Here is a 23108-nt window from a genome sequence, read left to right as displayed (position 1 = left end):
ATTGGATAAAAATCAGGTGTATGCGATCTTTTAAAGTGATTCCCTATTCTCGTTGCCGAAGACTGGTATGAAGCAAAATACACTAAATTTCCAAGCCTTTTTTCTTTTGACTCGGACAGGATTTTCATTTTGGATGGTGCAAATTTTGCCTTGCTAATTCTATGAACGTAGACTGCTGTAGTTTCAGTATGAACCCTATTATGAACATAACTTGCAGGCTCAGAATGCATCTTGATCCAAGTTATTTTGAACTGCATGTGTGCAAATGGCCAGGTATGAATCTCACTGGCATGCTTATACATGCAGTTGCAAGTGCAAATATGCATGCATAATTTTGAAAAATCTAGCTTTTTTTCCCAAAGTTGTCAGCAAATTATTCAAAATGCTGTGAAAGATTTTCCCATATAATTTAGACTAGTAGCTCCTTAGACTGGGATACGCAAAGCTCTGAGATAGTGAGTGAATAAAATAAAATGTCTTGACTGCTTGTTACCTTCTTGCATAATCTGTTGATTCGAAGGAAATGGTGGAAAAGAAGACCAGGCTAGAGAAAGTTTAACAGATGCCTGCTGCAAACATGAAAGCTCTCTGATGTCTTCTAAAAGTGTATTTTGGTGGTGTTAAAAGGTACCAGTGACAGCCCTAGAGACATGGCAATAGTCCTAGCTTTCCTCACCCATGTGCCTCAGCCACACCCTGTAAAGAAGTGGTTTGTTAATGCTGTTGCTAAATTCAGTCCCTGAACTCTGCATAGACTGCCAACGAGAGAGCTATGAGTGATATGGACATTTATTCAACAAGAATTGGAGCAACTTCAACTCATTTCACATAAGCCACTGAACAGCTGTCACAGAATGCACCAGCTTTACCACTTCTTTCATGGATTGGATTTGAACTAGTGACTTGTCTGAGAGGTTCCATACCCCACTTCTGGTCACTGAACATCGTAATCACAAATTTCAAAAAATGCATTGGATGTGTGTACTCAGGTTACAGGCTAAGTACTTGACAAATGTGTGAAGAATTTTGGTCATAATATAAAAACAAAGCTGCTCATCTTCTGAACTTCAAACCACTTGTCAAAGTTTAAATGAAGACAAGTATTGTTTTTCATAAATTGCATACATAAAATATTTAGCAGCAGCAAGAACCAATGAAGAAAACACTTGCTTAGCAAAATTAGTCCACAGTAAGTGGTAGTGATTTGTTCTATAGTAGTCTTTGTATTATCATTTAATTTGGAAATCTGTCTCTTAAAGCCTCTTGAGCATCATCTCTTTGAAATCTTAGGCCCTCACACTTTATTGAAGTAAATATTCTTTACAAAAACAGTTTAGTAGTTGATGTGGTGGCTACTTATAAGGAACCAGCAAATTTTGATGTAGTTATTTTTAGGTATTTCATATGGGATTCTAAAATGATAGCTTAGGATGAGACTCTCCCACCTTCAGATTCCCACGTAAGCATTATCCCAAACTGAAGCTGGTTTATTTTTCTAAAGCAGCTAGTTATTTTTATGTTTTTTTCAGTGCAGTTAGGAAAACTTATTTGCTGCAATGTGCCGAGAAGCATGGTAACTACTTGTCCCCTCTCCCCATTATTTCACCAGTAATTTGTCCCTGTGCCTGTGTCATGTAAGTATTTGGGCCAAAAATTCAGAAGTAAGACTCCAGAATTCTTGTGATTAAGCTGTTTCTTGTCAACTTCTTTTAAATAAATATAAATGACCCTTTCCTCATGCCCTATGAGACTAGAGGAGAAACTCTAGGCCCAGGAGCCATGTGGAACTTCTCAGAGCTTTTCTTTCATCTGTATATGTTCCTCTGTTCTTTCTTTTCTAACCCAAGATTTCTGATCCTTTAATCCTAAAATTAGGTTGTTGTCCTCTTTCTACCTATTCTTTTTTTTGTGTGTGTGTGTGCTGGAAGGTACTGACTCCCCACTGCCCCTCTCTGTCATCCCCTTTTCCATTGTCTTTGTACAGTTGAAGGCATGAGCACAAACTCTCTGCTGCTATGCATCCATGCACTTTTCCTTCTCGCACTCCTCAGGTGATTGAAGACAAGATTCCAAACACCCTGTGAATGTGTCTGAGGCAATTGGCCAGGTAAGCGCATGCAGTGTTTTGGGGGAGTAATTTGTATCTTAGAAGCCTTAAAATCATCCCTGCATGTACAGTTTTATTGGTGTAAAGAAGCTGAGAAAGCAGTAGGGCAAATCCTCTCAAAGCTGGGGTGGAGGGGGGGGATTGCGCACAGGTGCCTGTTTACCTGTGTCTGCATTCTACCCACTTCTCACACTTTTTAGCAGCTAGCTGAGGTGGGGGAGGAGGAATAGAGTGAAGCTACCTGCTCCTTTATAACACTGAAACAAATACCACAATTAAGCTGCCACCCCCCCCATGTAATGTATGGACAGCTCCTAACTAGGTCCCCAGGCCGGGACCGCCTGTAGCATGGTAATGTGGGACGCAGGCCTGCTCAAGGGGCTGCGGGGACTACATCTCCCAGCCTGCCCCGCTCCGGGCTAGGCGGTGTGCGGCGGGAGCGAGGCAGGCTGGGAGCTGTAGTCCCAGGAGGAGGAGGGGTGTCGTGGAGCGGCGGCTGGGGGCGGTAATCTGTGCGCGCGGCCGGCAGCGGGAACACGTGGGTGAGGGAGCGCAGGGGCGGGGCGGGGCGGCCGCGTGTTCTCCCGCCGCCCCGCCGGGGAGGAGGGAGCTGAGCTGAGTCGAGTCCTGCCCGGCGCGGCCCGGAGGCGATGCCGCAGGCGGGCCAGCTGCTGCGCCCGGCCAAGAGACTGAAGCTGGCGCCGCCGCCCCGCCGAGCCATGCTGCTGGCGCCGCCCGGGGCCAAGCGGCAGCCGCCGGCTCCCGCCGCCGGGGAGTCGCAGCGCAGGAGCCTCCCCATCTTCCAGGCGCGGGGGTCACTGCTCAGCCAGCTGCGGAGCCTGGACAGCGCCGTCCTCATCGGTGAGCGCCGGGCGGGCCGGGCCGGGCCGGGCGGGGAGAGACCAGAGCCGCTGTCCCTGTGTGCGACGGGCGGGGAGAGCCCCCAGCTGGGCTTCGCTCCCTCCCTGCCCCGCCGCGCTCGGCCGGCCGGTCCCCTGGTGCGGGAGGAGCTGTCCGGGACAGTGCCCCCCGTGGGATAGCCCCGTCCTCCCCGCACAGGCAGCCGGGCCTCTTCCTCTTCCCCCTTACTCCTGCCTCCTCTGCCCGGCTGTCCGGCAGACGGTGCCTCGGTGAAAAGGGGCGTGGGTGGCTGGGTCTCGGCCCACAGCGTAGCCCCGCACAGCCGAGAAGGAGGACGGTAGTGAGGGCAGCTGCCTGGGACTTGAGAGACCTGGGTTCAGTTTCCCACCTCCGCCACAGACTGCCTGTGTGACCTTGGGCGAATCACTTTCTCGCTCAGGGCCTGTTTCCCTGTATGTAAAAATAGTTAATAGCACTGTCCAACCTCATGGGAGCGCTGCACGGATCAGTACACTTGAGATTGCAAGGTGCTCAGATGCTGTGGTGATGGGGGGTGGGGTGTGTGTGTGTGTCCTATAAGTACTTTTAGATAGATATAATCAAGGATTTACAAAAGCCTGTTGGTATTCTTTCTTCAGTTCCAAAAGAAACTGCTGTGTCCAAACAAACAATTACCTACAGTGTTCATAACCCAAACCTTCTGTGCTGGGAAATGAAGCTAATTGTGTCATGAGAAGGCCCAGAGACCCCAGTAGGTATGAAGCCCCATTGTACCAGACAGAGTAACACAGTGCTTGTCCCATAGAGCTTACAATCTTATTCATTTTTTAAATGGAGAACCACGTGCATTTATGGCATAAATGGTGAAAAGCTTTTTCTCAAATGGTTTGTGTGGTGTTAATCTAAACTGGTGTTAGTAATTAGATACAAATTGTTTGTTTATAGTATATGGTGCCTGACTTTGAGTTACAAGGTTCTCAATTAAGACTTGTAATGACTTAATTTTATGGGGAAAGCCAGGAAGTTTATTGCTGCCTTCTATCCCTCCCTTAATCCCTTTCCTACTACTCAGTAGTTATCAATGGTTCACAGTCAAGCTGGAAGGACATGTCAAATGGGATCATGCAGGGATCTGTCCTGGGTCTGGTTCTGTTCAGTATCTTCATAAATGATGTTGATAGTGGCAGAGAGAGTACACTTACAAAGTTTGCGGACAATACCAAGCTGGAAATGGTTGCAAGTGCTTTGGAGGGCAGGATTAGATTTCAAAATGGTGTTGACAAACTGAAGAAATGGTCTAAAATAAATAGGATGAAATTTCAGTAAGGAGAAATGCGAAGTACTACACTTAGAAAGGAATAATGAACTGCACAAATATTAAATGGGAAATGACTGCCTAGGAAGGAGCACTGCAGAAAAGGATCTGGGGATTATAGTGGATCACAAACTAAATATGTTAACACTGTTGCAAAAAAGAACAAACATCGTTCTGGGCTATATTAACAGGAGTGTTGTGAGCAAGACACAGGAAGCACTGATAAGGCCTCAGCTGGAGTACTGTGTCCAGTTCTGGGTACCATTCTTAGGGAAAGATGTGGACAAATTGGAGAAAGCCCAGAGGAGAGCAACAAAGATGATTAAAGGTCTAGAAAACGTGACCTGCAAGGAAAGATTGAAAAAACTGGGTTTGTTTAGTCTGGAGAAGAGAAGACTGAAGAGGGACCTGATAAGCCTTCAAGTATGTAAAAGATTGTTATAAAGAGAAGGGTGAGAAATTGTTCTCATTAACCACTGAGGACTGGACAAGAAGTAATAGACTTAAATTGCAGCCAGGTAGATCTTGATTTAGACGTTAGGAAAAACTGTCAGGGTAGTTAAGCACTGGAACAAACTACTGAGGGAGGTTTAGAATATCTGTCTTTGGAGGTTTTTAAAAACAGGTTAGACAAACACCTGTCGGGATGGTCTAGATACTACTTAGTTCTACCTCAGTGCAGGGGAATGATTTGGTGACCCTGTGAGGTTCCTTCCAGTCATGCATTTCTATGATCCTGTAGTTCTTTTCCTCTCTCCCCTGGCCAAAAAATAACCAAAATGGAAAAAGCCTCTGTTCCCTGGGTAAAAGCATCTTCTTAGCCAAATATTCAGAAGTGTTCACTAATGTTGTTTCTTCTGTTTTTATGAGCCTAGCTTGAGACACCCTATGTGTGACTTTCAGGGGCAAAGAGTCGCAGATCCCATTGACTCCCAGCTGGAAATGTAGGGGCTCAGCACTTGTTAAAATTAGGCACACAGTGCCTCAAATTTCACACACACAATCAGCAAATACTTCAAAAAAAACCGTTGCCCACTAATTTTCTAGTGAAGGAATGCACAATTTTCTCATTTCCTTTCTGTAGTTGAATGGTTTGCATTATCACTTGCTAACTATGTATATTAATATGCCACTTGAAGATTTTGCAGCTGAGGAGCATGATAAATAGTTCCTCCCTCTGTCCCAGTCTGCAGCTGGGCAGCTTATATTTGATTTCTGATTCCCATCTGTCTACAATCTCTACAGTCCTGTAACACAAAGATGTTACTTCTGAACTTCTTATCATTCTTCTGATTCCTCTTCCTCTCCACTGCTCCCACATTGCCTTTGCCCCCCACCCTGCTGACATCTGAGCCCAATTGCATATGTCAAAGGGTAACCATGAAAAGGAAAATAGAAGACATGCATCTACAGAAATGTGCTCTTTGTGCAGTGATGCGAGCCACTCAGTGTGTGCATTTCTAGTCATTGTGTAAGAGTTTTCTCTAACAGAATGGCATCCTATTCCTTATGGGCTTTTCATGTCAGCTAGCCTTCATTAGTGTAGCAGACTTTGATTGAAGTGACAGCCTCCTCCTCCATGAGCATCTTGGGAAAGGGGCAGAAGGTGGAAGTTATTACTTAGTTGGAAGCTTTTTGGGGTAGGGACCATCTCTGTTTGGTGTTTGAACGGTACCTTGCACAATAGGTTCCTGGACTATGACTGGGGCTCCTAGGTGCTGCTGCGATATAAATAATAATTAGAATGTCTTAACTGTGTCAGGGGCAAATATTAAATGTTTGAAAATGTGTTTCTAAAAAGCTCTTGTGGTGGTTCTTTCAAAATCACCACAAATATTGACCAGCATAGATACACAATGTACTCCCTTGCCTCACCAGATGATTTTTTACTTTCCCATCAATAAAGTATTTTTTTAAAACGGTTCAGTGTGTGGGACTGGGTAGAAGAGGAATGATTTAGTGGGGTGGGTGGACTTATAACTAGAAATAGTGGAATAAAATTAAGAAAGGAAATTCTTAGGATGAATATCAGGGAAAACTGACAGTGCTAGCTGTGAATAGTCTCCGTGGGGAATTGTGGAAGCTCTGTTGCCTGGAACTTTTAAGACTAATCTGCACAAAACACTAAAAAGCATACTGTAAAAGCCAGTCCTGCAATGGCAGGGAGATGGATTGGATGACCGAACGGGTCTCTTCAGTCTCTTGCTCCCATGATTTTATGGGGACATAGCTTTGAAAGCCAGGCCACACATTAATGCCATATATACTGAAAAGAAACCATTTACCTGAGCCTTGCAAGCCATCTCTGTGCCCCAGCAGGGGCTTCCTAAGTAGGTGTGATCCATCCCGGGATCTCAGTGCAATGGGTTGCTGAAATGCAGACCTAGGATACTTGGGTTCTGTTCCTGGTTCTGCCAACAATGTGCTGTAAGATCATAGGCAAATCACCCTAATTCTTTCTGCGTTGGCTTCCCCCATTGGCAAAATGGGAACAACCCCTGTCTCGCAGGGGGGATGGGACTTCATTTTACAAACATTTGTTAATTGCTTGAGATCCTTTAATTGGAGGCGCCACAGAAATAACAGCTGTTTGTTCATCTGATGATCTACAGGGGAAACAGGCTCAGGGAAGACGACTCAGATCCCACAGTACCTCTACGAAGCAGGAATCGGCTGCCAAGGCATCATCGCGGTGACCCAGCCTCGTAGAGTAGCTGCTATATCCTTGGCTACTAGAGTCTCGGATGAGAAGAAAACAGAGCTGGGGAAACTGGTACGTCAGGTGGCCTCAAATAAAGCAGTAGAGATGCGTGGTGGTGTTTGGGTAGGTGAGGACAGCAGGTGGTCAGAGCAGTTGTATGGATTCTAGAACCACAAGGGATAAAGCACCGTTTTTACATTTAATAGCATACAAGAATAAAAACACTGTTTCTTGCATCCAGCCCAGTGGCTGAGCCCCTGCTTGGCTTTTCTCCTGGGTGTGTCTTGCCATGTGGGGGCTAGCTATGCTTTTTTTATTTAAAAAAATGCTGGCTAATGACTAAGAAATCAGCTTGCCTTATGGAACCCCTGTTCTAGCACTTCCTATAGGTGATGTCAACAAGCTAGGGCATGCTGGGGTGGCAAGCAGAGCTGTGAATCTTGGGAACTTGCTGGAGTTCCTATGCGTGGATGAGGGAGAATGAAAAATATAAAAGATCTCCCCTTTAACAAAGTGTTTAAGGAATAGACAGCAGCCTCCAGCAAGGGGTGGTGGTGGTGGTGTCTGTGTTTTACTGACCCTTTAAATACGAACAGAAATGTATTCAGGGCCTGCTCAGTCTTCTTAGGGCCAAACATTGGGGTTTTGGATGTCTTTCTGAGCAGTGATCAAACCCTTTTGGTTTTTCTCATAGGATGCATTTAGGCTTGGAGGGTATCCTCTCATTCGGTATTTTAAAAGTAAAGATGTGTGATTCAAATTCATAATGACGTTCCCATACTCTGCGTCTAAATGGATTATTCCTCTCCTCCTTCCCTCCCCACAAGTTTGTGTGAAAGCACAGCTTCTTTTTTGTTGCTGCGGCTTATACTGCCTTATTCCAGTTACAGCTTGCTTCTTGCTAGGAAGCATCTTATCCTCTGCTTTTTGCATTGATGACTGAAAAGCCCTACACAAACCAGGCAGCCTTTACTCTTCCAAGGACGAGGCTCAGCACCTCTACAGTATGTCCTTCTGCCTTTGGGTTTGAAGGCTCCAATCTGCTTACCCACTGTTAATTAGAGAATAGCAGTTCATCATAACCCATGTGTAGCCCATTGAATGAAGTGTTCCTGGAGAGGAAAATCATTGTGCATGGTGTCTGTCAGAGCCTCTGGACCAGCCATACCTACTGTGTCCTACAGAACTAGTTTTATTTTGGGTTAGGCACACTACATCTGTGATATGTACAAATGGCCACATCCAACACTTAATCCACATTGAAACTGGAGTTGATGTTAATGGGAGTTGTGCATGTAAATTGTGGGTAGTATATGACCTTCGTTCTATTTAATTTCTTGTCTGTATGAATGCTAACAAATTGTGATCCAATTCACTGGCTTCTGGGAAAGCGGATTATATCTTGAGTGTTTGTTATACTTTACAGTCAATGCCTCAGGTTTTCTTAGTGGTGAATTTCCCCTATTAGTTTCAGAAAATAGTGATTATCCTAAGAATTTTGGCAGCTCTCTTAGGGGTAGGTTAGAATCTTATATTTTGTTGCCCATAGAATGTGAGTACATGCAGCCTCCTTAAATTGCGCTTGCAATTCTAACTGGATATGGGTGAAGGGATGGCTGCAATGATAGTCTGGATGTTTTGGGATCCTTTGGAGTGAATTACAGCAGCTATAAATGTAAGTGATTTGGTGTCCATGCCTTGTCCTGCACAACTGTTTCCTTAGGTTGGCTACACGGTGCGCTTTGAAGATCTCACCTCTAATGAGACTCGAATCAAGTTCCTAACAGATGGGATGCTTCTCCGCGAAGCCATTGGTGACCCCCTGCTGCGCAAGTACAGTGTTGTCATTCTAGATGAAGCTCACGAGAGGACCATACACACGGACGTGCTCTTTGGGGTGGTGAAAGCGGCGCTGAGGAAGCGGAAGGAATTGGGCAAATTGCCACTCCGAGTGAGTGCAGATTCCCCACCTGCCCCCCCAAGCAGAACACAAAACACTGATGGCGTGTGGGTGTTCTTCCACATCTCTAAGCACAGGTCTTCACTGAAACAATTAGCTCGAGTTAGATACACTCAAGTTAGTGCACTAGAGTGAGCCTAGCTGCAGTCACTTCAGAACAACGCTGGAGTGACAGAGTGATTTGATTAGCAGCAGAATGACTGGATTTGCTGCTGATGAGTTGTAATTCCAGCTGTTGCATCCCTGCCATATAACTAATTGCAGCTCCAGCAGCACTTGAGCTTCACCCCACCCCCACCGGCTTGCTAGCTTGAGTTTACGGCAAGCTAGAGATCTTTGTGTGTGAATGGGAGTCCAGTTAGGAGTAACACTCAAGCTAACTGTGCTGTGAAGACACACCCTAAAGGTAGGGTCCTCGGCTTGTTTGAGTTTTCTAGTTTGAACACATTCCCTTTCTTGAAAGCCATCTCTTAAATCCGAATATGCTAAACAGGCAACATAGCTGTTTTTAGTATGTCTGAAAACCTTTAAGCACGCTTCTCCACTCACTCTGTAGTGTTTATGGCATTAAGGGCAGTATGTGTGTAACACGTATTGGCGTGTTTCTCTCACAGTGGGAGTGGGTGGCTCTAGACTTGAGGGCTTGGAAGAAAAAAAATGTAGCTTTCTTCTGCACTCAATGCCCTTCTTATCTTTTGCTGCTTTGGGCATTCATCCTAGTAGTCTAAAGAGGCTGGGTTTTTTTTAGGCCTATTGGCAAATGTCTTGAGCTTGAGTCCCATTGAATAGCACCTGCCTTGCTCCAATTTTGTAGGTGATCATCATGTCAGCTACTATGGATGTGGACCAGTTCTCTCAGTACTTCAACGGAGCCCCAGTCCTCTATCTAGAAGGTCGGCAACATCCAATCCAGATCTTTTACACCAAACAGCCTCAGAGCGATTACCTCCACGCAGCACTGGTGTCAGTCTTCCAAATCCATCAGGTACCACGTGCGTGTTGGGAGCAAGCATTCCTTCTGCGGCGCTGCAGTGGGTTGTTTCATCTGTTCTCATTCTGCTTGTTCAAATCCAAGAGGTGGTTTCCTTGTCATGCTACAAGCATTGAGGATTCTTTCTAGTGTCACCCCTGAAGTCTGAATGAGCTACATTAACTTGGGAGTTTGGCTCGATTCATGACCTCAGATATGCCCTGGCCTGAAATTGCAGCTTGTATGGTTGGTAGAGCTCTGAGATTGTTCTGTAAGCTGCTGTATTCTCATCTCTAGCTTTCATACTTTAGTGGGCTAGCTGGCCCTATAGTCTTTTAAAATCTCCTTCTCAGGTAGATAATGCTGACGGTGTGACTGAGAGAGATGATCAGTGTATACGTGAGATGAGGGCTCCCACTACTGGAAAATATTGCACTCCAGGGTGTCATTTATTTGCACCATGTTACTTACAGAATTGTGGAGTCCATAAAGAGCACCGTAATGGAAAAAAGCCAATCTTCAATTATGATTAAGATTGCCTCCCTGATTTAGTTGTTAAGATAAACTATTAGAGGAAATGGAAATCTACTGAACTAGGAGCTCATAAATATTTTATGACTAGCACTAAGTGTTTCCATAAGAAACTGCCAAATGGTGGAAAGAGGTGCCTGCAGTGCTCGTCTTCGAAAATATATCCAGCATGTCTCCTCTGCCTTGGAGCACACGGTAACAAGCTGCTTTTGGAGCTGTACGTGTATGGTGGCTTTTAAGGGGAGTGTCTGGTGAAAAGCTGTTAAGTCAGTCGCTCATGTCCTACATCTGCAACTGTGAAAACACTTACTGGTGCCGTGTTTGTAAGAATTGAACTCTAGCCTGGAGGTGAAAGGAGACAGGAAGGCTAGACTACATACGTCGCTTAGCTAACTAATCTTCACGCTTTCGTGGGATTACTGGCCAGCTGTCACACTGGAAGGCAGACTAGGTTGTTCATTCAGGTACACTGAGAAGTTGCAGAAACATGAGTCTCTATAGCTCCCCCGCCAGCCCCTCCGCCCCCTCCATCCTACTGACAAGCTGCTGAGCCTCCTCTCCTCTCAGTGAATCAGCACCTTGCTCAGTGTGCACACGTTCCGCTTTGCTCCCCAGCTGCTCCATCTCTTTGGCGGTTGCTAGGAGAGCTCAGAAGATTTGCTACCACTGATAATTGCTGTTTTATTTCTGCGTGAATCTCCTTCCACCACAAGCTTATGCTCGTTTCTAATTCCCTCCTCCCTTCAAGGAAGCACCTTCTTCTCAGGACATCCTGGTGTTTCTGACTGGTCAGGAAGAGATAGAAGCAATGACCAAAACCTGCCGCGACATTGCCAAGCACCTATCCGATGGCTGCCCCCAGATGGTGGTGATGCCCCTCTATGCTTCGCTGCCGTATTCGCAGCAACTCCGAGTCTTTCAGGCCGCACCCCTGGTAAGCCAGGCTGGCTTGGTGGCGGGACAGTGGGGCGGGGGGGAGGTGATGCATCCACATCATTGTCGATTTCCCTTCACAGGTGCACAGGAAGGACTGCATATCTCGTGGGTTAAAAGCAATCTGCGTTTATAACCAGGACTGACTACTGCCTGGAGACATTAGGATCCATGTTTTCAGTGCAATGTGTGGGGTGTTACCTCTCAGTCTCATCAGCATTAGCACCAGTATGGGAATAATTGCCCTGGAGCCAGAGAAGGTAGCAGAATGGGGGCCGCAGGGTTTGGTAATGAGATACAGAGCCTTAGGAATTGCTCTGTGACGTTCCTTGTGGACTAAGAGCCTCGTCACAAAAAGCACCGTTCCAGCTGGGCAGCCTCCAGGTCAGACTGAAATTCCAAGAAGACTAAACTCCAGGGCATAGCAGACCAGGCAGGGGTGTGTGTGCGTGCATGCGTGCGTGCGCAGAGGAAGTTACATTGCTTCAGCCTGTGCTGTTCCTCGTCAGTGGATAAATAGGAACTCAAGTCTTCACACACCCTAATCTCATGCCTTTCACCAGAAGCAAAACTAAAAAGGTTTAAAAGCTACACTGAAAACAGCCCTTTGGGGTCTTGTATTTCATTGTAGTAAATATAAATGTGCATTTGATTTGACTAATTTTTTTTAATTGTAAATTTCCTTTCCTTAGAAATCTGCCCAGTAGCTAGAGTTTTAATTTAGCCATACTAGGTGGTCACACACATGCAGTACTCTAAAGTATAACCGAGTCAACGCACACCATAAGGATGTGTGAGTCTTGGATACCGAGGTGGGAAAGTGGGAGCTGGGACTCCTGCAAGTTTGCCTTGGGGATGCAGTCCTGGACTGGCACTTAGGAGATCCTGGGTTCTATTCCTGGCCAGTAGTCTGCTGGGTGATCTTGGGCAAGTCACCTCACCTCGGTGCCTCTGTTTCCTCATCTGTCAAATGGGGCTAATGATACTGACGTCCTTTGTACGACTTTTGGGGATGTACTGCTGCAAAGTGTTAGATAACTGCTAGGTGTTATTCTTTTGTTTGCTCTTCCTTCTAGGGCTACCGCAAAGTGATCCTTTCAACCAACGTTGCGGAAACCTCCATCACCATTGCGGGAATAAAATACGTTGTGGACACAGGCATGGTTAAAGCAAAGAAGTACAGCCCTGGTGAGGACTTGAGATGTGTGATATGGAAATCATTTTTAATGTTTGATAAGTTAGTTGGGGCCCTAGACCCTGACACACCCTGCCCCACTCTTTAACACATTATATTTCAGGCATTTTCTTTTGTATGGTCTTCCCGTCAGTTGAATGTGCTTTCTTCTCCTGTGCCCACCTGACCCTGGGCTAGGGTGAATACAGGGCCATCCATTGTGGGGAGAGTCAGCAAAGTGTGGATTTCTACAGGGCCTCCTGGAGTATGTCTACGCTACAGCTGAAAACCTGCAGCTGGCCTGTGCCAGCTGATGCAGGCTGCGGGGGCTGTTTGTTGCAGTGTAGATGTCCGGGCTTGGGCTGGAGCCTGGGCTCTAGGATCCTGCAAGGCAGGAGGGTCCCAGAGGTCGGGCTGCAGCCTGAGCTGGATCATCTACACTGCAATTAAAACAGCCCCTTAGCCCAAGTCAGCTGACACAGGCCAGCCGTGGGTGTCTAACTGCAGAAATGCCACCAAGTGGAGCAGCACTGCCTCTCTGTCTTCAGGTTTTGCGTGTTAAGCAAGATTAGGCTTGGTTAGTGTGTGGATGGGAGAACCCTTGAAGTGGTGGTGGTTCGTGGGTGATGCTCTCTTTCGTACACAGCCACAGTGTGAATTTGCATTAGCTGCGTTTCCAAAGCCCCGCCCGCATGAATATTCGCTAATGTGTGGACTCTTTTCCTTTCCCAGAGAGTGGCCTGGAGGTGCTGGCTGTGCAGCGGGTATCGAAGGCCCAGGCCTGGCAGCGTACGGGGCGAGCGGGGCGAGAGGACAGTGGAATCTGTTACCGGCTCTACACGGAGGATGAGTTCGAGAAGTTTGATAAAATGACGATACCTGAGATACAGAGGTGAGAACAGAATCCACTTCCCCTAATACGCATCCTTGCCCTCCCTGAGCCAGACCCTGCTATGTAGCCAGAATATGAGATGCTGAAGGGAGGCCTGTCACTTGGAGCCCCATTAGCAGCCTTGGCTGCGGAAGGACATTTAGAGCCTGGAGACAGAACTCAGTCTCTGCCGACTTCCTGTTGTGGGTAATTCCATTTTCATGGCATGGGCATGTTCTGTGACGTGGGAGCCTGTAACTGTTAGAGCTCAGGCATTCACTCTATCTCCACCAACAGCCCCATTGCCAGGAGGAAGGCCTCAGAAACAGGAAGAGCAGCATATTTTATTCCCCCTCCTCCATCACTCTGGACTTGTAGCTTTGTCTCCCCATGCCTTTTAATTTTGTGCTGTCTCATCCCACGTGACAGCATGGGCATAACTTGCAGCAGGCTGGTGAGGCTACAAGGGATAGCTGAAGCGACTGGTTACCCTTTGTTTCCTCCCTCGGGCAGGGGGCTCCGGCAGGGTCTCTGAATCCAAGAAGTTCTGTGCCAAATACCAACAGCTGAGGGTGAGGTTCTGGGGAACATCCAGCTTCCAGTGTTACTTTGGTCATTGCCCTTTGGCCTCCTTCCTGCTCTCTCGCTCCCTCTTGTATCATACCCCTTTCCCTCATTCTGCCTCTCCCCCGTTCTTGGTGAAAATGAATGTGTAAAGGCTCCCTCCGCTGCTGTAGCTGCTTTTTCCTCACCTCTGCTCTGTGACTGGAGGTGCTGCTGGAAGAAGTAGTCAGTTGGCAAGAGTAGGCCAGGTGGAGCAAAATCAGGCCAGGTGGAGGTGGTTTTGGTTTAGAAAGAGATGAGCTGTGTGGACTAAACAGGACAGCAGACCACAACTGTTCAGGACTGAAAGATTTGGCTCTGCATCCCTGTATAGACATGGTCGGCAGAACCTCTGACTTCCCTCCGGAACTAGGAACATTTCCTCTTTAATGCCCATGGCCTCCCCAGCTCAGGAAAATGGGGTGTAGAGGCCACTCTTGGCTTGGCCTTCCTCAGAGTGCAGGATTTCAGTGGTGCCAGTTGAGCAGGCCCGACTGACATGCCTCAACAACAGCAGGTGAGTGAGGTGGTTCTTATTTTTTGTTTCTCTCCCTCTGCAGGTGTAACCTGGCCAGTGTGATGCTACAGCTCCTGGCTCTGAGAATTCCCAACGTTCTCACCTTTGACTTTATGTCCAAGCCATCCCCAGGTAAGTGGGCGTGAAGGTAGCATTGGAAGGGATGGGCGACAGGTCACTGAGAATTTGCCTGAAAATAGACTTTTTCAGTGAACTGATAATGGAGAGTGGAGTGTACCACGAGGAGCGTAACACTTCCTGTACAGTACAGCCTCTCCCGATGGCTCTACCTGACAAGTGAACTCATCGAAATCGTCTACCATCTGGGTGGACTGGATTCCCTTAAGTGCTCACTGACCACAGTCAGTGTTGTGAAAGCAGGCCCCCACTGTTGCCAGGAGCTGGGGAATTCAGCTTCCAACAGAGTGAGGCACAGCATGGGATAAAAGTGGGCTTGAAGTGCAAAGAATCTGAAGAAATCTTGGGGGTGGAGGCTTCTAGAGAAGGAGAGCAGCCTGCAGAAGTCCTGACACAGCTGCTGCCAAAGGCTTGACATGGCAACCTTCTGTTTTTGCTATTTAAAATATAGATGGTGAGCGTAGTGTCAGTGGGACATGCCAGGTGGGCAGCCCTGGAGATTCGAGCGGTTTAATCCTAAAACAGGCAGTGCCCTGCTGTTGTCCTTCACTCTGACCCGGAGACACGGCCTCTCATGGTGCCAAGGGGAGTCCTTTGCATCTCTGCTGATACTGCCAGCAATGGAGCCATCTAGTTATACTGTTCTGTTTTGATAGACGCCGTGCAGGCAGCCATTGAGCAACTGGATCTGCTGGGAGCTGTGGACCGGAAGGAGGATCAGCTTACTCTGACCCCGCTGGGAAGGAAGATGGCAGCATTTCCTTTGGAGCCCAAATTCTCTAAAGTACAAACTATAGGGAATAAACTTTTTATTTTTATCTGGGTATATTTTTCAATAGTTACCAGTTTCTCTTATTCTCAAACTCCTTAACAACTCATTATCAAATCAGAAGGAAGTCAAGAGACCTTGTTTTGGCTGAATTTCCCACGTTTTCCTTCTGAATCCACGTAGGATTTCCACATAAGGTGGAATGACAAGGTACCTTCCATACAGGTGTTGTTGTGCTAACAATACACATGAGAAGAAAGACCACACGCATCTTTTGGGCTTGATTCTGCAGTTTCTGCTTACCAGCAGCTCCTCTTAATGCCAGTTGAGCGTTGCTGCTGTGCAGTGGGTGCTGAACTTGGCCCTGAGTAGCTGCAGCCTCACGTGTACTAATCCTAGTAGATTAGAGAGGCACAGGTTTCCTTTACAGAAGCTGTGCTGGTTTGTCCCTGTCATATCCTGCTCATCTAGGGGGTGCTTTAGAATCCTGTTTACTTCAGCCATTTCCTCTGGTAGTGATGTGAGGCTCTCACTGGTTTGGAAATCACCTGTAGTGCCTCTTATTGATAGATTCAATATTGATAGGTTGCTCCCCTCCATTCCTCTAGCGCATTAGTTGATTTTAATGAGGCAAGTTAGAGTCGAAGCAAAAGTTTCCAAACGAGCTACTTTTGTCTTGCTTACAATTCCCATATAAAAGGAGCACATTATTTTGAAACTTCCTTAAAATAACCAGCTCTCCCCGATATTGTACGTGTACATGTGTATTTGTGCCTAAATAGCAAACGTATGTAATTCAAAGTTTGCGATTAGTTTAATTCAGCCAAATGAGGACAGCTTGAAGAATAATCCTTAATGACAGTTATTACCAGTGCCTCTGTGATACAGCACTGGCATGAGGATGGACAAGCTGTGTCCCCCAATACATATCTTCCCTCTGTCTTGTATGGTTTTAAGAAAGAACCAGACTGCCCATCTCTCTTCTGTCTATTTCTGTTGAGCCGGGAGTTTGTCTAACCACAGAAGGTATCTTTTGAAATTTACATTGCCCATCAAGATTATGGTGCTCTCGGTGGGTGTCGAAATCTGCTGGCTTTGTAGCTGGAGAACCCATTCAAAGCAGCTCTTGCTCTGTGCTTTGCAGACCATCCTCCTGTCACCCAAGTTCCACTGCACGGAGGAGATCCTGACCATTGTTTCCCTGCTCTCAGTGGACAGCATCCTTTACAATCCCCCATCCCGGCGGGATGAAGTGCAGTCTGTCCGGAAGAAGTTCATCTCCAGCGAGGGGGATCACGTCACCCTGCTCAACGTATACCGAGCCTTCAAAAATGTCAGCGGCAATAAGGTAGGTGGGGGGCTTGCGGCATGTCAGCCTCTGGAGATGCTACAATAACTCTTTCCTTGGGGATGTGACCTCTGTACCTGCACTTTGCTTTGTATCCGAGTGCCTCATAAACAATATATCCTCACCGTGCGTCTGTGAGATGGGGAAGGGTTAGCCTCATTTTACAGTCTGAGTAAGTGACTTGCTGAAAGTCATACTGGACGTCAGCAGCAGAGCTGGGCACTGAAACCAGGTCTTCTGAATCCCAGGCTAGTACCTTAAGATCAAGGCCATCTTTCCTCCCTGTATTGTTCCAGTTGGGTAGGATTGCATTGCAGCTGGCCACCAGGAAATGCCTGGCAATGCTCTTCAGCATTTCAGAACTCATTACAAAGAGATCGGGCCTTTTTGCACGTTTTGGAAATGGGATTTGGATTTAATCCACAAATCAAACTCTCCAATATATAGAGTAGCATCCTGTGGTTCCTAGAGTGCCTTTCCTACTCAGGGCTCCTAGTGTGCTCTACAAACTTGATGCTTCTAGAAATCACTTCCCTCACATCTGGGGGGGGAGCACAGATGCAATTTCATGGTACATGGCAAACTCACAAACCAGTTTAGGTCAGTGGGTGAGGGATACTGTATCTAATTGGAATGGTAGGAGGGAATTTAGGTAGGTCAAGTGTAACTATCCAGATTGGGAATCTGCCCAGAAGGCTAGCCCCGCTGTCTTGAATGGGTATGTGATTTTTAAGATCACACATGGTCAGGGACTCTATTTTACATCTTATCAAAAGACAATGTCTCTAACATCCTCGATGAAGAGAATTGTTATAGCTTCCGCTTGCTCTGCTGCAGGAATGGTGCAAAGAGAACTTTGTGAATAACAGGAACATGATGCTGGTGTCGGACGTCAGAGCTCAGCTCAGGGACATTTGCCTAAAGGTAACTAGTTGCTGTAAAATTCTTCAGTTGTCCACCATTGTTCTACCTCCCCTCTAGCCCAGAACGGCTTGCCTATACCAGATCCTAGCAGAGGGAAACACGGTGCCTTCAGTTCCTAGTTTGGATGATGGTGGGACTAAAACTAGCTCTCCTAAAGGGCAACTTGGAGCTGTCTTGGGGCAGCGTCCTGCAAACTCATAACGGCAGCTGCCCAAGCTTGAACTGGAATTCCCATTCCTTTTGAGCTTTCGGTTGAACCGTGTTTGCTTTTCAAACACGTGCATTCACAACCATCGGAAGGGATGTCAGAAAGCGATGCATGGTGTGGACTTTTGAGTTACGCTAGAAGCCACCTGATTCCAATCCCAGTCCCACTGCGTGGTATAACTAGGGTGATTGTGAGACTTTTCCAGGCTTGTGTTTGAGTAGGATGTCTGATCCTGTGCTGCAAGGCATCCCGCACAAGGTATTGCCATATGTCTCTCTCGTTACTAACCAGCTATCCTTACCAATTGAGTCCTCCCGATCGGACACGGGGAATATCCGCCGCTGCCTGGCTCACAGCCTTTTCATGAACACTGCAGAGTTGCAACCGGATGGCACCTACACTACCGTAGACTCCCACCAGCCGGTGGCAATCCACCCCTCCTCGGTCCTCTTCCACTGCAAGCCAGCCTGTGTCATTTACAACGAGCTGCTTCACACCAACAAGTGCTACATGAGGGACCTGTGCGTGGTGGATGCAGACTGGCTGCATGATGCCGCACCTGACTACTTCCGCAGGAAGCTAAGAGCAGCTAAGAACTGACCCGCCCGTGGTACCACCCAACTAACTGGGGGATTCCTAGGGTCATGTGATCAGATTTTCGTACGGAATGTTCAGGAACAATAGAGCTTTGCCTTGCCAATCAGGTAGGACTGTACAGGAAATGGCTTCTCCCCAAGAGCCGTACCTCATACCCTGTGGCTGCACTGGCTTAGAATAACCATCCTTTATTACCATTAATAGATAAAAGGGGAACATTGTACATGTAGATAGTATATCTGTGAATGTGTATACACACACACACACATATTTGGGGGGGGGAGGGTTAGTGGTCTTGGGTTCCAATTTTTAAAACTAACAAAAGTATAGTGAGGTTATGTATGAAGAAATGAGATCCCAAGGGGACTCTTCTCAGCAGACCTGATATTTTCTGACCGTTGCCCTTGTATCCTTCACAGGTTTTATCAGCAAAAAGTTTTAAATCTCTCTAATTATATTAACAAGACAAAAATGCCGTTTTTTAAATGTACATTTTTCAGAGGGAGGTGCTAATTTATTTTACTTCATCAGACATCTTTCTGTCGAGCGTCTCTTCCGCCACCTTGTTTTGACCCATCTGAAAGCCAGTAAAGGGTTATCTGAATTGACAGCTCTTCATCACCTGTGCCTATTTGTTAGACAAACCTTGCGGGGCTGGCAGAGATGCAGTGGTGCTGCGAGAGGATGATGAGTAACGCCTGCAGTCTCTCTGCTAGCCGACTACATGGATGACTTCAAATGCTTGATTTGTTTCTTATTGCTGCATCACCAGCTGTCTTTTTTAAAAAAAATTCTTCATCATCCAGTCAGTTTTCATGTAGTTGTGTAGCATACCAGGTACCATGCAGATAAAACACTTCCAGTACTGCCTCCGTATCCACTCCGGTCACACCTGGGTGCCAATATTTCCATGGAACGTGGTCACTTCACCATAGCAGTGGATGTCAGCACTGAGGGGGCTAGTTCTTCTAGGCTGCTATGGGGGCATTTTCTGGATCTTGTACACACGGCTTTTTTTGCATACCGATGCAGAATCTGAAGCCAGTTGGCCATTGCAGAACCAAACTCCAGGGAAAGCAATGGATTGGCACTTGGTCCTCTGGCTTCCTAAGTCTGTTTATCTGTAGTCTCTGTTGTTCATAGCAGTGATGTGTGGCTCTGGCTTCGAGAGCTAGTGCTCAAAATCATTGTGTCTCAAGCAAGAGATGTTGAGGTAGGTTTAAGTGATCTTTATGCCTTGCCTGGTGGTTGCAGTTGCCTAATGTTAATATGAAACATGCACACATGCTGCAGCAGTAAGAGAGTGTTGGGCTTGCCACCACTGAAGAGTTAAATGCAAGCTGAGGATCAGCTACTGCAGAGCTCTTATAGGTAGTATGTATTGTTAAAGAAGTTGGGTAACATTTTCGCAGTGAGTTGGATGCTTCTGCTAATTGGCAACAAGCTATTGTCTGTGAAATCTAGGTCTTGCTTGGGCAGGCCTGGCTAGATACATTTTTCTAGCAATTTATAAGTGTAATCCATGAAAAAGTCATGAAACAGCAGATGGTAAAACAAATATTTGCAGCTGAGATGTTTAAAGAAGTTAAGTACAAAGATCCCAGGCTCTTTACGTGGCAGACGTTCTAACGAATCATCAAAAACCTGATGTCTTCTATACTTTTCAGCATTCACACAAAGCACAAATGTTTAAAGAAATCTCTTCTTCTTTCTTAGGAAGCCAGCCACATACTGTTGGGCTTTATCACAGACTGTTTAATGATGTTCAGTGTGGCAATGGTCTATTTTGCATCCCCTCTCTCCAAATGTAATTACTTGACTGTATAACCAGCTGTCTTTTGAGTAGTCTTTTGCTCTACTTTGCTATTAAGACATGTTACTATTCCTCTATATATGTGTGTGAGTGAGGGGGGTGGAATTCAGACTGTTAACATCTGTATTTTGCCATCTGACATTTTTGTGCCATTCTTTGCCTGAAGAGAGTTTTTTTTTTTTTGCCATGGCAGCCAAAGGTTTCAAAGCAGACGCAAGGTCTTTGTTCCAGACTGAACCCAGAACTCTGGCAGCAAAGAAATTGCCATCCACCATGCCCTTCCCCCCACGCCTCTGTTCATCCTTCCTTCTTGGCCAGGTTAAAACTTCCAAGTTCACTGCTTGGAGGTAGCAGATCACAGTAAGTCTTATCCTTTCCAGTAGCTAATTAGGTTAATTTATAGCAAACATTCCAGAAAAAAACATGATGTAATTTGGCGTCAGACTTCCTTCAAAATCTCTTTAATCATCAAATATTTATTTTCCCCTTTACAGTTTTACACCGGCATTTTCTGCTTTTCTTGATAATTGTTGCCCTTCATTAGACATTTGTAGCAGGCAACATGGGCTGGGAACACTACATGTGTCTTTGGCATTTTTGGGCTTCATCCAGCATCTTAGTGGGCAGGTTCTTCACTGAAGGAAATGGCAGTAAAACCTGTCTTTTTTAAATCCTGTGTTTTATACAGGGACTAAGAAAGGTTCAGCCAGTCTAATTGATTAATTGTCCAAATACTACTTGCCTTGTAATGTCTTGAATAAGTGGAATGAACTGTTCACTTATGACTGAATGGGAACAGAGAAAAACTTGCAAGAAGTTTTAAAATGATATCCTTATGAGTACTTCTAAAATAACCTCTCTGGAGAGGCAACTTCCAATTTCAACAGAAATCTGGAGGCACAGTTTGAGTTGTTCAGTTTTAGGATGAGTTGAATTAAAGCAGATTAGATTTCTAAAAGGGGAAGATAGGAAACTGTTATTAATTAAAGTGACTAGTTAACATGAGCTGCTCTAGGATATCACAGTTTGACTAAAATGGTGTTTAGTCCAATCTTGTATTTTTCAAGCATTGACTTTGCCCATTTTTTTAATGTTTTAATGGTGTTTCAGGGATAGAATTGTATTGGAAAACCCATTCTCCTTGTGAACAGATAAGCTGCTGACTTCACTATGTGATCTTCAGGGAGAAGTTATGCTTTCAATCTTGATTTTTTTAAAAAAAATTTTTTTTGGTTAGATGCTTCACAATTACATAGTATGTTGCAATATGCCTTCTCTTCAGGCTCCTACTATTCTGACTACCTTGGTCCTCTGCCAGTGAAATCTGTGACACATACCTCTCTTTAAAACCTGAATACATGTTTAAGAATCTGCAAATCACTGTTTTCTAAGAGCAGCATTAGTGTAAATAGATGCACTCCACTTACGCAGTATGCCCAGAATATCTTCCCTTCTGCTTCCAGGAATAGTGGAGTGTATCAATCTATTTCCAAACAGGCTGACACTGAATTTTTACAGGGGTTTAGAAATGTAAAAATATATCCCTTGGTTGTGCCTCTCTCAGTGTATTCTTGCTGGTAAGAAACATGCTGAGGGGTTGGGGGCGAACTTGCCACCTTTCTATGTTGACCAGCTGCAATTCTGGATGGCTTTTAACAATATGCTGCTACTTCAGTTGTTAACTCATACAAACTGCAGGGAATTATCAAAGCACTGTACATAACTGTTCCTGTGTTTATACAGAAACTCTGCATCCGTAGGGAAAAGTGGAATAAAAGCACACTTTGTCTGGACAGCTATTAACAATATGTTGGGGGGGAGGGGATGCGGTGGGGAGATCCATTCAGAAGCAACTAATTTGTACATTTCTTTCCCATAATAAACAGATGGTTAAAATCCAAGTTCAAGAGGCTGGTGTCTTATGTTCTATACATAGCTCAGGCTTTGAAGTGAGGAATCTAAGTGCCTATTAAAAGTACCTCATGGTATGTTGTGGTATAAATTCTAATTTTACATAGTGATTTTCTTTTTTAGTACTTTGAATTCTTGTAACTTGATGTTTTATTCTAAATATCACTTTGCAGTTATGACCTAAAGTCCTTTTGTGAATGACTGCAGTGTTTTCTTGGAGTCTTTTTTTTCTTTGTGAGAGCCGGTCACTAGAGAGTAACATCACTAATTTACACAAAAAGTCAGTCTGTTATGCCAGGGTGTAGGTCCCTGGTCACTCCTCCTTTTAAAGCTAATATTAGTACTAGATAGTCAAAAAACAATTACTTCTATTTTCAAAAAATGTGATTTAGCATTTCTGCAGAAAGAATATAGAAACCTGACGAGGGAGAAAGTAGGAGCGTCCCCCTTCTACCTCTTGCAATGTCATGAGTGGCACAGGAGAAAGGAAGAATAATGTTATACTGCAGAAGTACCCTTCAACTGTACTCTAGCAGAAGAGCTGGCCTTCTCCCCTCTGAAAATGGGAATAATTATAGTTACCTTCCTTTTAATTTTTTTTAGATCTATGAATGAAAAGCCTTTATTATAGTAATATTAGTTTCCATATTTATCTACTTTCTTAGTTTTCTTCATTATGGAAGTTACACACGTGTGGGTGAGGAAGTATCTTTTAGTGGACCAACTTCTGTTGGTGAAAGAAGTGTTTGAGTAATAGGTTTCTTTTGCACGGAAGATAGGTGAGGAAGTCTGGGTTTTTTTGCCTGAACTTTTTAATGACTTGCTTGTGGTAGGGCGACTCAGGGAAGTGCCAACAC

At 45.5% G+C, this 23108-nt stretch overlaps 1 protein-coding gene across 4 annotated transcripts; it reads left to right on the top strand.

The window, feature by feature from the left end:
- Positions 1 to 130: 130 nt before the first annotated feature.
- On the top strand, positions 131 to 21689 carry DHX33 (DEAH-box helicase 33). Of its 4 annotated transcripts, XM_067537849.1 has the most exons (13): positions 131 to 1189; positions 2052 to 2107; positions 6896 to 7056; positions 8708 to 8935; positions 9759 to 9929; positions 11194 to 11379; positions 12455 to 12566; positions 13285 to 13444; positions 14587 to 14675; positions 15338 to 15465; positions 16595 to 16798; positions 17636 to 17722; positions 18222 to 21689. In XM_067537849.1, the coding sequence occupies exons 4-13, from the start codon at positions 8777 to 8779 to the stop codon at positions 18528 to 18530; spliced, it is 1605 nt and encodes a 534-aa protein (XP_067393950.1). In that variant the 5' UTR covers positions 131 to 1189; positions 2052 to 2107; positions 6896 to 7056; positions 8708 to 8776; the 3' UTR covers positions 18531 to 21689. The 4 variants fall into 4 exon arrangements, with proteins under 4 accessions (XP_067393950.1, XP_067393948.1, XP_067393949.1 ...); XM_067537847.1 differs by lacking the exons at positions 131 to 1189; positions 2052 to 2107 and adding an exon at positions 2721 to 2968; XM_067537848.1 differs by lacking the exons at positions 131 to 1189; positions 2052 to 2107; positions 9759 to 9929 and adding an exon at positions 2721 to 2968.
- Positions 21690 to 23108: the final 1419 nt, after the last annotated feature.

The sequence above is a fragment of the Emydura macquarii genome, unplaced genomic scaffold, assembly GCF_026122565.2.
Source record: "Emydura macquarii macquarii isolate MOO-44397 ecotype Brisbane River unplaced genomic scaffold, CSIRO-AGI_Emac_v2 contig_450, whole genome shotgun sequence".
Classification (NCBI taxonomy): Eukaryota; Metazoa; Chordata; order Testudines; family Chelidae; genus Emydura; species Emydura macquarii.
This window is presented reverse-complemented; position numbering and strand designations above follow the sequence as displayed.

What these genes read in the sequence shown, in the direction of transcription:
- DHX33 (XM_067537847.1), top strand. Translation starts at nt 2,758, where the DNA reads ATGCCGCAGGCGGGCCAGCTGCTGCGCCCGGCCAAGAGACTGAAGCTG. An exon ending in TCTTTCAGGCCGCACCCCTG is followed by an intron (nt 11,380 to 12,454) that starts GTAAGCCAGGCT and finishes TCTTCCTTCTAG; the next exon opens with GGCTACCGCAAAGTGATCCT. An exon ending in AAAATGTCAGCGGCAATAAG is followed by an intron (nt 16,799 to 17,635) that starts GTAGGTGGGGGG and finishes GCTCTGCTGCAG; the next exon opens with GAATGGTGCAAAGAGAACTT.